The sequence below is a fragment of the Vanellus vanellus genome, assembly GCF_965231255.1.
Source record: "Vanellus vanellus genome assembly, chromosome: 13".
NCBI classification, from domain to species: domain Eukaryota; kingdom Metazoa; phylum Chordata; class Aves; order Charadriiformes; family Charadriidae; genus Vanellus; species Vanellus vanellus.
In genome coordinates, this window is record NC_138918.1 from 10,594,318 (window position 1) to 10,607,867 (window position 13,550).

Consider the following 13,550-nt stretch of genomic DNA (forward strand, 5'->3'; position numbering starts at 1 on the left):
ATCAATTGCCTAGCAAATGCAGACTATTACCTGAAAGTCAAGACCTCAATAAATATTACCAGCCTCATTGTACCGGTGACAGATTCTACTGGTTGTTTTATGTTACAGTTGAACAGTTTAGACATTGCATTTGTATATATTTGCAGTCAGCCTTGGAGAGACCATCTCGTGAGCAGAGTAGGAGCAGGCAGCCTGTGGACTCGAGAAACGCTTCCACCATGACCACGGCAGGTGTTTTTGTGCTCCTCTCCTTTGTGCTTTGCTGCTTCCCAGGTGAGTAACTCTCAAGGTGCTGCAGAGGCTTTGTGTCTGAGTCCTGGCTGTCTTTAAAAGTATAAGATAGCAGCTTCAAAGAGAGAAAATCTTCTCCTACAAAGAGCTAGGCTGCCTGGGTACGTTAGCATCACATAGGATGCAGGAACAGATTTCAGGACAGTCTTAAATGGATCACTGTTGTAGCTGGTTGTCTGTTGTAAACACAAATAACCGCAAGTGGAGTTCTGTGCTGGTAACTAGTGTGGTTACACTCTTCACACTATTGTTTTAACGCTGTTAAACTGCTTACACTTGTACAATTGCAGCAAATGGACAAATACTTGAACAAGGCCGTAACGAGGTGGCCAGACCTCCAGTAACTAGTCACGACAATATTGTAATGGCACAAGGAAGTTCTGTGCAGAAGCCTGGCAACTTTCCCGCAATACTTTTGCTGCTAATGGAGAAACAAGAGATGAAAACAGGCCAGAGTCTGATGTTCTCACTGCATATTTACATCTGATGAAATTACAAAATCAAAGACAATTTTTTTTCACACTCAGCTTCTTTAAAATGCATATTCCTGACAACAGATGCTGTATGTATTTGCTTATCCTGTGGGTGACTATTTACATTTGTATTTATCTGTATTGACTCAGGTTTCTTTTCAGATATGTCAGCGGCTCTTTAGGGTCAAAATGGATATGTAAAAAGATAAGGAAGGGAAAGTTATTCTATTTTCAATTAATAAGTCTGTTTATCTCAAAATAAAAAAAAAAAACAATGCTATTCAAAATCTTGTTTCATCACAGTCGGCAATAAGCAACGCTATTATATGTATCAGCATAGAAAAAAAAAATCATACATAGTTTATTTAGTTCAGGAAACCAATCACTGGAAATCATTCAGTTTGGTCCTGCGTATAGGAATTTTACATCCATATTTCCAGCTTCAACTGAGGTCTTATCATATTGGCTTTGTTTCACATTTTCTGCCTCTCTCTTCTTTTTCCAGATGCTGTCTTTGGGGTTGAGGTGAGTGGAAGATTTCTTTCTGTCACTTTTCTCAGGTATGTGGCCTGGTAAAGATAATCGGTAAATATGCAATAACCAAAGGAGTGAGAAAAACTTCCAGCATGTAGATGTTTAGCTGGTTTTCATCTACTGTGAAGTTAGCGTCACTCTAATCAGATTTTATAATGTAAAACATTAAGTTAAACTGTTCTTGGCTCAACGTCTATGATATATGTTAATAATGTAGTAGTTGTAATGATACAAAAATTTTGGATTAATTCATTTTTCACCAACATTAAACTGGTCTAAACCTTAAACTGATCGTATATGACTGGCTGTAAACTGGTAGCAATAGAGTGTGGTATCTGAACCTACCTGAAGGCAACCTACTGAGAGAATAAAATACTATGAGACACTCCAGCTTCCACACACCAGGTCTTGCTCCTCTGGGGGAAAAAAAAAAAATCAGTGTGTTGAGAATGAAAGTGTAATAACAGAAGTGCACTGGAGGGGCCACAAGAATGTAAGAATGAGGGACCAATGCTCAGCCTTTGTAAAACGATACCAAGTGAACATAAGAGACCACCACTGATTTACCCCATCTGGGGGCCGCATGGCTTTAGCCCTCTCCTCTTCTCCTGCTGTGTGGGGAGGTTCCTGCAGGAAGGATTCACCTGTTGCCAGATTGCCCCACCAGCATCAGTTTGTGCTGTGGTAGTGAAAACCCCCCTGCAGGTTGTATCTGTATGTTCATATCACTGTCTCATGCAAGATGAGAGCTGTGAATGTAAAATGTCTTCTCCACCTGGTTGCTGTACATTCCTTTGACAGGTGGACTGCAGTACGTATCCCAACACTACAAATGAGGAAGGCAAAGAGGTGTTGGTCTGCACGAAGATCCTCAGCCCCATCTGTGGTACTGATGGAGTCACCTACAGCAACGAGTGTCTGCTCTGTGCCTACAACTTGTACGTACTGCGTAGGAGATCTCAGGCAGCAGTGCTTAGGACTCCTGGCAGCACCACTTTTCAACAAACAGTGATCTGTCATATGTCACTTGTGTCAATTCCTTCAAAATGGGCTTGGGTGTCACTGTGTGGCACTCTGTTGCCTAGACATCGCTTTAATTACCATGTCTCTCTTTTGCTGGTGTAATTTATTCAGGTTTTTCTTCTCCAGCTCAAGGACCAGACAGATGACAGCCCCTAGGGCACATCTCATCACAGCAAAACAGAACAAAAGGATGGAGAGACGCTCTCCTCTGAACTGCCCAAAGTGGTCCTAAAGCTCTCAGGGTCTTTACATCCCCGCCAGCCACTCAGTGCTAGCTGGTCAGGGAGGATGGCTCTACCTTCTCAAAATATATATATTAGCCTGACTGATAAGAGTCAGCTTTCCTTTGTATTAGTCACACATTTCTAGCACCTAGGATGTAGCAAGGAGTCTATGCTGAACTTCCTAACATTTGTCTTTCCCTCTCCAGAGAATACGGAACCAATGTCAGCAAAGACTATGATGGAGAATGCAAGGAAGTTGTCCCAGTAAGTGAAATCAAGAGCAAAACAAGTGGCATGTCCTGCTTCTGAGTGGCTAAAGCTGCTTATTTTCTCCCCCAATAAATAATTCAAACACTAAATAAGAGGACATATGAGATGTCAGAATCTTGCATGGGTCATCTTCAAGTGAAATGTCATCATAGTGAAACAAAAAAAAAAAAAGATTTTTTCCTGTTGTGGTGGTATCCTAGGCGGCCAGACGCGCTCACCAGATCTACTTGCTTCCTATAAGTAACCCTTCACCAGCACTTTTTTGTGTGTTCCCTCAACAGGTGGACTGCAGTAAATATCCCAACACGACAAATGAGGAAGGCAAAGTGGCGTTGCTCTGCAATAAAGACCTCAGCCCCGTCTGCGGCACTGACGGGATCACCTACGACAACGAGTGCCTGCTGTGTGTCCACAACCTGTGAGTACTGCGAGCGCAGAGCTCTCCTGTGAGGGGTAGTGAGTGATTAGCTCTCCCCGTGGCTGCTCTCCTGAATATCAGGACTTCTACCAAGGCTGTTTCTGTGAGGCGTTTGGACTTTGACCCTTCTCTTTCCCTGGTAACTAGACCCTGTTTTCCTTAGTGATTAGAAGGAAAACTGTGCCTTTGATCTAGGGAGACAAGTAGAGGTCTGTGTGGGGATCTAATACAGGACAGAATGCTTCTCTTAACTAAGTTAAAAGGGTCCATGGAGCAGATGCTGCCTTGCAGAGGACATCAACTAGCCTAAAGCGCATTGTCACACAACCCAGCTCCTCAATGACCCTGATGCCCTGCACCCTCCTTTGTCCTTCACATCATGCTATAAACCAGCGCTCCAGCAGGCTGTGGCACCACCTGAGCTGCTGTCTAGAGCCATGTAGACATGGCCCAAGCTGGCCATCTCCTCTATGTTGTACCTGAGGCTGATCAGCATTGCTGGGACATGGGGTTCAGCAGTGCAGGTTGCTCACAGAGCTCCCTAACGCGGGTCTCTTCCCTTCACAGAGAGCTTGGAACCAGTGTTGGCAAGAAATTTGATGCTGAATGTAAGAAGGAAATTGCTACAGTAAGTGAACTGTGTGATGAGGGTCCGGGTTTTGATACCGCTGATGTCAGGGGAAGCACTGCCAGTGTCTGCAGCGATATCCTACAAGAGTGTAATGGCTGCTGTGCTTCAGCACAGGGAAGATTTTGCTTTCTCCCCACGTAATACACATTATCTGTGCTAACCTCAGAAGAGGAAGAGGGTGACTGCACAGGAAGGGATCAGCAAAAGAGCAGTAGCAGAAACAATCCATCAGGGCAGAATTGGGAATAAGAACAGAGAATGGCTTCTGGGGTCAGACCAATGGTCCATCAAGCCCACGATGGCTTGATGCAGAGCCTGCTCTTAGCAGGGGTCGTAAGGATTGTGTAGGAGATAGTAAAAGTAGAGTGAGTATGTACAGGACTTCTACTCTTCCTACCTCCACCTACTTTCAGGTAACGGACCTCAGCCAGGTGTGATTTCTGTGTAGTCAGTAAGCCTCGGTAGATTTCTCCACCATGAAATTCCTCAGCCTCTTCCTTGACCCATATACTTTTTTTGCACTACAATACCTCTCGGCAAGTGTAGAACCCATTGCACAAAGAAACAAAATCCCACTCTCACAGTATCTAGCTAGTGCTGATCTTCCTCTTTTAAGACAACAGGAGAGATTCTGGACGCTTATACAGGCATTGATGCCCACACTTCTCCAGAGACCAGTGTTTTTCCATTTAATTTCCTGGCCAGGTCAGGAACACGGTGCAATATGATCACGAGCATGGCACATTCACTGGGTGAACTGCTGCTGCTTAGAAATGCTGTGGTCAGGTTATGATATACATCTCTTCAAACAGGAAATTATGATCTATTTTTATATTATTAAATTCTTCTGGCATCGGAGAAACTGACACCTCAGTTTATATCAGATTGTGCAGGGAAGTTAATTACTTTTAGTTAGATCGTTATCATTAGCACTGCAGCTGTAGGTAGGGGTTCGAGCCCTTCTGCTATTGCCTTCTTTATATCCTTCACATTAGACTTTTGTTCTGTTTTTGCAGGTTGACTGCAGCGACTACCCTAAACCTGCCTGCTCGCTTGACTACATGCCTCTCTGTGGCTCTGACAGCAAAACGTACAGCAACAAGTGTAACTTCTGCAACGCAGTCGTGTACGTACAAACATGGATTGCATTCATGTTAGCAGTCGCTTCATATAGGCGCGAGTTTGCACAGTTGCCACTTTCTTGTTTGCTGACCAGTGTTGACTAGGGATTTGGGGCAGGAAAGAATACCAGTCATTGTGCCAACCATTGTTTGGTTGTTTTTTTTTTTTTTCATTACAGCAAAGAGCTAGGTCTGGTTTGTTAGTGTGAATGGTTTGAAGACCGTTAACCTTAATGGAGTTTTTCTTGCATGTTGCAGAGAAAATTAACTTTGAAGTTTCATTATAGTTTCCCAAAAATAGTTTCAGTCTTAAGAACGGGTTAAATCATTTCACTCATCTCTTAATAACCAAATAGCTAATGGGACTCTGAGTCTGCAAGTTCTGTGGCTCTGGGACAGGATCCTATCTGATGCCTTCTCTAGGAGCAAAAGTACAGATTGCAGCAGGCAGGACTCTGTGTCTAATCCATTTTTTCCTCTCCTCGCTTTCAGGGACAGCAACGGGACTCTCACTTTAAGCCATTTTGAAAAATGCTGAGTATCGGCGCTGAGAGAATTCACCACAGGATCCCCACTGGCAAATCCCAGCTAAAGATCTCACCTCAGTTCATCTCGCCCTCCGGGGAGCTCAGCTCACTCCTGATTTTCTTTCTCAATAAACTAAATCAGCAACATTTCTTTGTCTTGTTTCATGCGTTCTCTCATGAAACATTTTCTTCTGATTTGTTGAATGATGATGCCAGGCTGAATAGCTTACGTGCTCATAGCTCTGGGATATAACAAGAACAACATCTTGCTCCCCTCCCTCTCATAAAAGGCAGAAAATTAAATACAGATGCATAAACCTCAGAGCTGTGTGACTTTGCACATAAATGATAGTCAGCCTACATTAGTGTTGAGACCCTTTTAGACGTTTGACGTTGTAAAGGGCTGAAACGCTGCTCTGAAGTGATGACATTAGCTGATCTCTGCTGAGGCGCTCCTGCTGCACTTTCCCCGTGTGGGCGTCATCAGCAAAACCCTCTCAGACCGCAGTGGTGTCCGCGGCGGGAGCTGGTCCCCGACCGCCCGAGCACAGCCCTCGCCCCAAGCGTAGCGCTCTGCACGGGCAGTCTGTTAGCAAAGCCCGTGTTTTTCAGACATGTGAGTGGGCCCTGCCTATTTGTCTGGCTCCTCCAAATGACATATTTCTAGGTCTTTCTCATCCTGAAATCATCCTTTAACAGCCTCCAAGTACTTTAAGATAAATGCCCTCCTAGGGATGGTTCCTGCTCCTGCCTACTTGTCTTCTCTCTCAGTCTTTAATAACATAATACTCTTTGCGAGCCCAAGGAGTATTTCAACAGCGTTTCACAATCTGAAGACAAAGTATCCTTCTGGTTTTTGAGAGTGTGACCTGTCATTGGCGTATTGTACATGAAATTTATTTTGCTTTTGTCCTCTGTTGGAGTATTGAATTGGTGGGTTTTTTTGATCCACACAAGAGAAATATAAATATATTGGGCATATCCCTTCTAAAAAGTAATGTTTCCCGTAGGCTTTTCTTCTGGGAGCCAAAGGGAGGGGGTTGCTTGTTTTTCTTGATGGAATGAGGTCGTCCAAAAAAGCGATGCTTTGGTGGTAAAACAAAGGATTTATGTTGAGATGGGCAGATGGATGAAGCGGCGATTTCCAGATTGAGTTCAACTTTCCTGGGATCCAGGCTAGGGTCTCACATCATTCTGTCATCATCAGACTATTGGTCCATTACTGCAAATCTAACCCACAATGCTAATGGCCTTTTGGGAAAACAGCAATTGTAAGTTCTCCGCAAATGCCCATAGAAGTTGCTCCATCTCTTGTCCAGTCCAAGGACTCCCTTCAGTGTCTGGGACACCCTTTTGCTTGCCTGCCCAGTTCAGTGTTTTGCTGGTTTCACTATAACTTAATGATGCTTTACTGGGATGAAGCATGAAAATAAAAGTAGAAGCTTTCCGCTCTGGAAGCCGTTCGTTCAACATTTTGCTTGTGAAAAAGCACTGCATGTAAATAAGCACTGATAGGTGCCCACAGAGAAAATCTGAGAGCAATTGCTACTCGGGGTTTTACGGTTGCTCTTTTGCCCACAGGAATTTTCTATGGTCCTTCAGAAGGAACCTGTCGCATATTTCACTTGAAATTATGACACAGAGGGTGTATCTAACGTATCTAAACTTTGTGTGACTCCCATTGACGAAGGAGCATTCTTCCTGGCTTACAGCACGGCTTTACCTCCGTCGAGATTGCCACCCCGACAAAAGACCAGGCATGTTACTTCAGAATGTCCCCGGTTGACGATGTGTTGTTCATTTCAGCGGCCAGTCCGGCCCAAACCACGCCAGAGAATAAGGGTGGATAAGTCAAATATGAATGCGTATACCCCCCCCCCCCGCAAAGAAATGTGCACACGTATATATAAGCGCGGTTACCACCTGAGGGCAGAGTTAAAGCACCATTTACTGAGCAAAACAGAGGCTCTGCCGCACGCAGAGGTTTTAGCCACCGTGAAGATGGTAGGCGTGTTGCTGCTGCTTGCTCTAGCCCATTGCTGCATCCCAGGTGAGTAGCTTTACTGCCTCCTGCTCTGCCTTTGAGTAAGCGCTGGCTGTCTTTAAAACCACAAAACCATCCTCAGACTGGAAGGAGCTTCATTCTACAAGGACTTATTTACTCCTCGAAAGATAGTGTTGAAAAGACTTGACATCAAAGACTATCACTTATGGGGTAATATTTTAGCAACAGAACTGAGTGGGTAAGAACAACTGTGGGAACAGCTCTACTCTCAGCGCTAGTTTATGCATAATGAAAGAAGTGACATGTACGTGGTACAACCCGGAGACTCAGACATCCAGTATTTAACCTCTGAAATATTGCAGAAACACAAATTATTTTACTGAATGAAAGCAAACATTTCTTGTAGGCATCCTAAACTGAGACGCAATTTGAGAGCCTGAACAGTTGTAGGAGCTTTATAAAAGTTACACTAAATACTAAATATTCCTTTTATTCAATAAATATTGTGGAAATGCATTTGAGATGCTGCCTCTGTGTATCACCTTTATGACCCTGTTTGCCTCAATAACTTGCTTAGCTTTGAGTACATGTCCTGCTCCATCCTTTGAATCAGGGAAAATGCATTTCTCATCTTTCGTTTTGTACACCCTTTTCCGTTCTTGGCTGTAACCCTCATTAAAAAAAATTATACTACAGAATCAACTTTGTAAACATACAATAAGGCACCAAATTTTGCCTGAAGTCCCTTTTGTCTAAGAAATCATTTGCTAGCAGTGAATGGAATGTTGCATATTCAGGGCATGCATTCACAGATTTTTAACTCTAACAGAACCCATGAAATGCATTTTTATCATGTTTCCTTCTTGTTTTCTTTTTTCCAGATATTGATGCACAGCCGGTAAGGGACAGATCTTTCTATTTTCCATAATTTCTTTCCTTAAAACAGTTTCTGTATAAATCCTTACTAGTCACATTGTGATTGAGCATTTGAAAATCCTAAGTCATCCAGCTGTCTGAACAATATTTGCCACAAGTATTATTGGGTGAAATTGCCATTTTCATCTGATGATAGTTTCAACAAGAAGTGTGGTATTCTGTTAGTGTCCAAGTTATCGTCAAAGTTACCGCAGCAGCATTTATGATGGTTACACGGGCTCTACGTTGCTGGAGGCAACATACCACTGTAGTCCAGCCCTGACCCTAGGCTTTTTCTCAGCATCTGCTGCTGCTACTACCGGGGGGTGTCCTGGGGGGGTGTGTGTGTGTGAGAGGGCTCCTAATGTCACCTTTCTTACATATCTGCCGTTGAGAGCCTTTTTGTGAACATATGTTGCATCTATCTACAGGGCTACTGCAGCGACTATGTGGTACCCAGACCTTTCTGTACTATGGAGTATGTCCCACACTGCGGATCTGATGGTGTAACATATAGTAACAAATGCTTATTCTGCAATGCATTCCTGTACGTATAAAATAAATCTCTTCACTAACTAAATGATGGACTAACTCAGCTTAAACTAACTAATCAGTCTTGGAGACTGTTGGGAGAAGTAATGTTCTTTTATTTTGTGTTTACCTGTTCTCTTAGTAGCAAGGGTCAGCTTTATTATTGGGAGAATTTGCCAAGAATTGCTTTATTTCAGGTACAAAGAGATAACTTTTAGCAGAGTTCTTAATTTCCCTGTTAAGTAATTTGCTGAAGAGCTTTCTTACAGCAAACAAAGTCTATTTCCTACAGGCTATTTGTTCTTCCTTTAAATTAAGTCTTTTTCTTGTCTTCGAGTGTTAGTAATAAAAGGAAATATGCCAAATAGTGTTCAGAAGTTTTCTGTTTTGGTTAAGTTCCTCTATGATACATCCTTCACCAGAGGGAGAGACAAACAGTAAAAGCACAGATGTTCGGTCTCTGAGGTACTGATTTCTTTCTCCGCAGGAAAAGCCGTCGGACTCTTCACTTGAAATCTCTTGGAGCGTGTTAACTTCTCAACAGGCTTCAGCTTAGAAAAAGGAATCCTCCCTGGCAATGTTCCCCATGGCAGATGCTCTCCTAAAGCCTTGTCCTGAACCTTGAAAGCTCCTGATGAATCTTGAAACCTCTGCTTAATAAAAAAAGCCATCAGCATTTATTTCTTGTTTTAATAATACGTCTCATTCTGGTTTTACCTAAGATGTTGCATGATTACAGCACTGCAACAATCCTGGGGTGCGGGTATTATCGGGCAAATTACAGGGAGAGAGAATACATTGTTCTGATCTACAAAAAATCAACCCTAACCACAAGAGCAGTGGGTAGATCTTGAGAGCACCTGCCTTCATCCAGCTTTCCAAAAGAAAACCGGGGCTGGAGATGCATGCTGGTGCAGTGCTCCAATCAATTTATTGCACTAAGGGCATCCCGGACAGACGCTCTCTGCTTGGGCGAGAGGAACTATCTGCGTCCCCAACCGCTGCTCTCCAATACAGCATGAAGAGTCCCCAAGCAAACCTGAACATACACATAATTAGAGACAGTCCCAGTCCCAAGATTGTTGCAGCTGGGGGTGTTTTGTGGCTGCTCTGCAAAAGCCGTGGAGGCACAGAGGGTCTTGCTGGCACCAGGAGCTGCTCATGCCCATTTCAGTTTCCAGGGTTAATTCCAATTTCTTATGCCCACAAGAGAAGTGGTGAAGAAGTGCGGTTTCCCAGCTGCACCTCTTCCCCTTGCAAGCAGGGTTGGAAACACACCTGTAGGTGAGAGAAGCCCTTTTGCAATCCGCTCTGCCTCCCAAAGCAACGGGACAGGGTGTTTTCTCCGGGCAGGCAGATACCTGGCTGCCCACGCTCACGTTCGCAACGTTCATCAGCACGGGGTATTGCAGAAAACCAGTGGGCAGCCGGTCCTCGCAGCCGTGATGTTCGGAGAACTGCCAGCAATCGCTGCCGCAGCCCGTTTCTGCACCTCACCCACCGCTTAGCTGTTGCTTGTAGGTAATTACGTCGACTGTCGCTTGGAGAGGATCCTTTGAGGTTCTTCGGCCTCTGGAAATCTTGGCTGATGAAAAGAAGGGCTCAGAGTCATAGCGTTAATTTATTATTCATTAACAGGGAAGTGCTGGCAGTGTGGTGTGCTGTACAGGCAGCAGTCTCACAGTCAAATAGTTAATGATCTTAAGTGACAATGTGTCACTTTCCAGAGTCTGGAGAGAGCAGCTCTCTGAAGGGAGACAATTTATTTCCAAAAGACATGACTCTCTGCAACCATTTAGTGCCAAGTCCCTTCCCGGGGCTGGAATGTCCCTCCTGTGAGAGGGAGGTCTGTGTGCAGGAAGGCATTTCAGTCTCATATGCAGTTTCTGAGGACCAAGACAAACTGAGGCTCTGGGAGGGAGTGCGAGGGGTGTGTGGCTCAGGGGCTTCATGCTCCTTCTTGTCCCCCTCCACTGCACGAGGGAGTTGGAGGTAAGAGAGCAGCAGCTCCAGCACTTATTTTCTTTCCTGGGGAGCGGCAGAGAGGATGAGGATGGCCCCCAGGAGCTACGATGCCTTGGAGACAAGTGGAGCTCCTGATCGCGCTCGAGATCCCAGTGGTCCTCAGAGGGCATCTTCCAGGGGCCATGTCCGCTAAAACAGGAAAATCCACCAGGCGATTGAGGGGAAACTGTGAGTAGAAATGAACGGGGACCAACCCTCCACACTGATGCAGAGCTCGGTTACACGGTGTTATTGAGGAGTAACCGAGGGCAGAGGGGGACCCCAGTGACACCCCAGACCCCGCAACCCGGGGGGGTGGTGGGGGGGGGCAGCTCCTTAGGATGGAGAGGAAGACAGTCCTCTTTTATGGGCACCTTGTTGGAAATAACTTCTTTGTTGCTGCTCAATAAAATCCTGCCACAACAACACAAAATCCCCTCACCGTTACTAATCTAACTCTCCCTCCAGGAAATTCAAGGCAGGAAACATTGTCTGCCTGCCGAGGTATTTTATGGTACAATTCTTTAAGCAGTACCTCAGCACTTTATGTCATTATCTGATGTTTGTGAATTTAGGAAGTGCCATTCAATTACCCCATAACCTGATTAACACATTGCATATAGTTATTTTGTTCTGCTCTATTTTATATCAGTGCTTCTGTTTTATTGTATCATTCTACTTGTTTCTGGCCAAAATATTCCTCAGGCCAGTCTAGACCTTTCTGTTAATGCAGTTTCTCTCTGAGGCTTCATTCAGGATAAACGGTTTGTTACTACGTTCCGTCTTGATGCGGAGAAAAATAAAATGACGTTTTAAAAGAAAATTACCTGGAGATGTTTTTTTCGGGGGGGGAGGGAAGGAGGGCGGGGGGGGCTGTGTCAGAGCTGTTGCAGCGAGGCAGAGCTGAGACTCGCTGAGGGATTGGGATGCGCGGGGCCAGATCCTCAGCCCTTTGCTGTTAGCATGCGGCTCCCAGACAGCCAAATTATTCCAGACACCCTTGCCTGTGATATCATCTGTGCTTAAGCGGCTGGAGATACGCAGGCAGCAATCAGATAGCTGAACTGCAAGGAGGAATATTACACGAGCGCGGCTTAGAGCAGGGGCTGCGCTTGCTGTAAATTGAATTCGCGTTCTCATAGGAGATCCAGCTCTGCCCCCCTGTGCAGAGGTCTGGGAACAGCAACTTGGTTTGGGAGCTCCTGCAGAGTGCCACATCGCGAGTCAACGGCCAAGAGGTGCATTTTGTATTTGCCTCTACAGCAGCATAGTCTGGAGCGTAGCACCACTTTATTCTTGACTACGGTGCGGTGGTGTGTGACAGCAGGACATGGGAGCAAGGACAAGGATACTGCTGCTGGAATAACAACACGTGGTCTTGCACACCCCCCACCCCCACCCCCCTTTTTTTTTTTCAAAAGAAATTTAAAAGTATCATTTCTCTTTGTAGCCAGATGAAGCCTGTAGCAAGTTTTAAACTAAAGCAGGGAAAATAAATGAAGAAATTTTTTAGGTCGTGGTAGATTATGGACTTGCTTGAGATAGGGAATATCAACAGCAGAGGAAAAGATTCCCAGGAAAGTATCACTGTTATGAGAAGAAATAATGCTGGGTTAGAAACTGGGTAGAATTCCGGAGTTATTGGAAATTCACCTTAACACAAGAGGATACACATCATATGACTACCAATGTTTATCGCACTCATGTGGCCATAAATTTCTTGAATGTTTGCTCTCTAAGAACTTGAAATATCAGGAAGACCCTTATTTAAACTTTCCTGTGGTTCTCGTATCTGTAGAAAGGTTAAAATAGTCCTATGCTCAAAGTCACTTTACTGAACCCACCATCATGAGACTCCTGAACATCACAGGTTTTGGCAGGTGAGTTCATTTTCCCCTTCCCATTTGCAACATGTGTATGACGTTTCCCGAAGCTCGCTCTTCCAAATGCATGGCGACAGTTGTTTTTGGCTGCTCCTAACGCCCGTTTTCAACCCATCTGCGGCCCTGCAATTACTTCTGTCCTATTCCCTCTGTTTCTTATTAATGGAGCTCCTTGTGCAATCCCACGTCACACCTGGCCCAGCAGCTCTCGCTGCCCTGCCCTGCCTGCTACCAATTATCTCCCATCCTTTCTCATAGACCCTGTAGCAAGGCTCTTTCCTTGCTTCTCTTTTTCTCCCTGCTTCCCTGTGAAGCGGCAGGGATCACTGGAGGAAAAGAGCTGTTTTTGGAGCAGTCCTGGTTGGCTACCCAGACCCTCAGAAGCAGCATGCGGATCAGAGCGGGATCTCCCCAGCGGATCTAATTAATCAAAGGGCAGGTGTTGGCCAAACACTAGAATGATGCTGCTCCCTAGCAGATATCCTGCCATTCGCAACAGCTCCTGAGCAACCAGCGTGGTTTCAGCCTGGCAGGAGAGGCACGTGGAGAAGCAGCACAATTTCTGGTAATTGGGGATCTCAGATCTGGAGGTGGATATGGATGGAGGGGCTCAGGTCGCAGGGCTGGAGAGAAGACAGACTACATTCCTGTAGCCTCACTAACCACCGTAGAGCCAGCAAGCGCTATCTCCACCGGCGGC

General features: G+C 45.1%; 1 protein-coding gene across 1 annotated transcript; it reads left to right on the plus strand.

Annotated features, from left to right (window-relative positions):
• Window positions 1-218: 218 nt before the first annotated feature.
• On the plus strand, window positions 219-5,523 carry LOC309677336 (ovomucoid-like; the record flags this gene model as incomplete). Its single annotated transcript, XM_082490127.1, has 8 exons — window positions 219-273; window positions 1,270-1,289; window positions 2,100-2,236; window positions 2,752-2,809; window positions 3,097-3,233; window positions 3,801-3,861; window positions 4,881-4,990; window positions 5,478-5,523. 8 exons carry the CDS (start codon window positions 219-221, stop codon window positions 5,521-5,523), a joined length of 624 nt encoding a protein of 207 aa, XP_082346253.1.
• Between the last annotated feature and the right edge of the window lie 8,027 nt (window positions 5,524-13,550).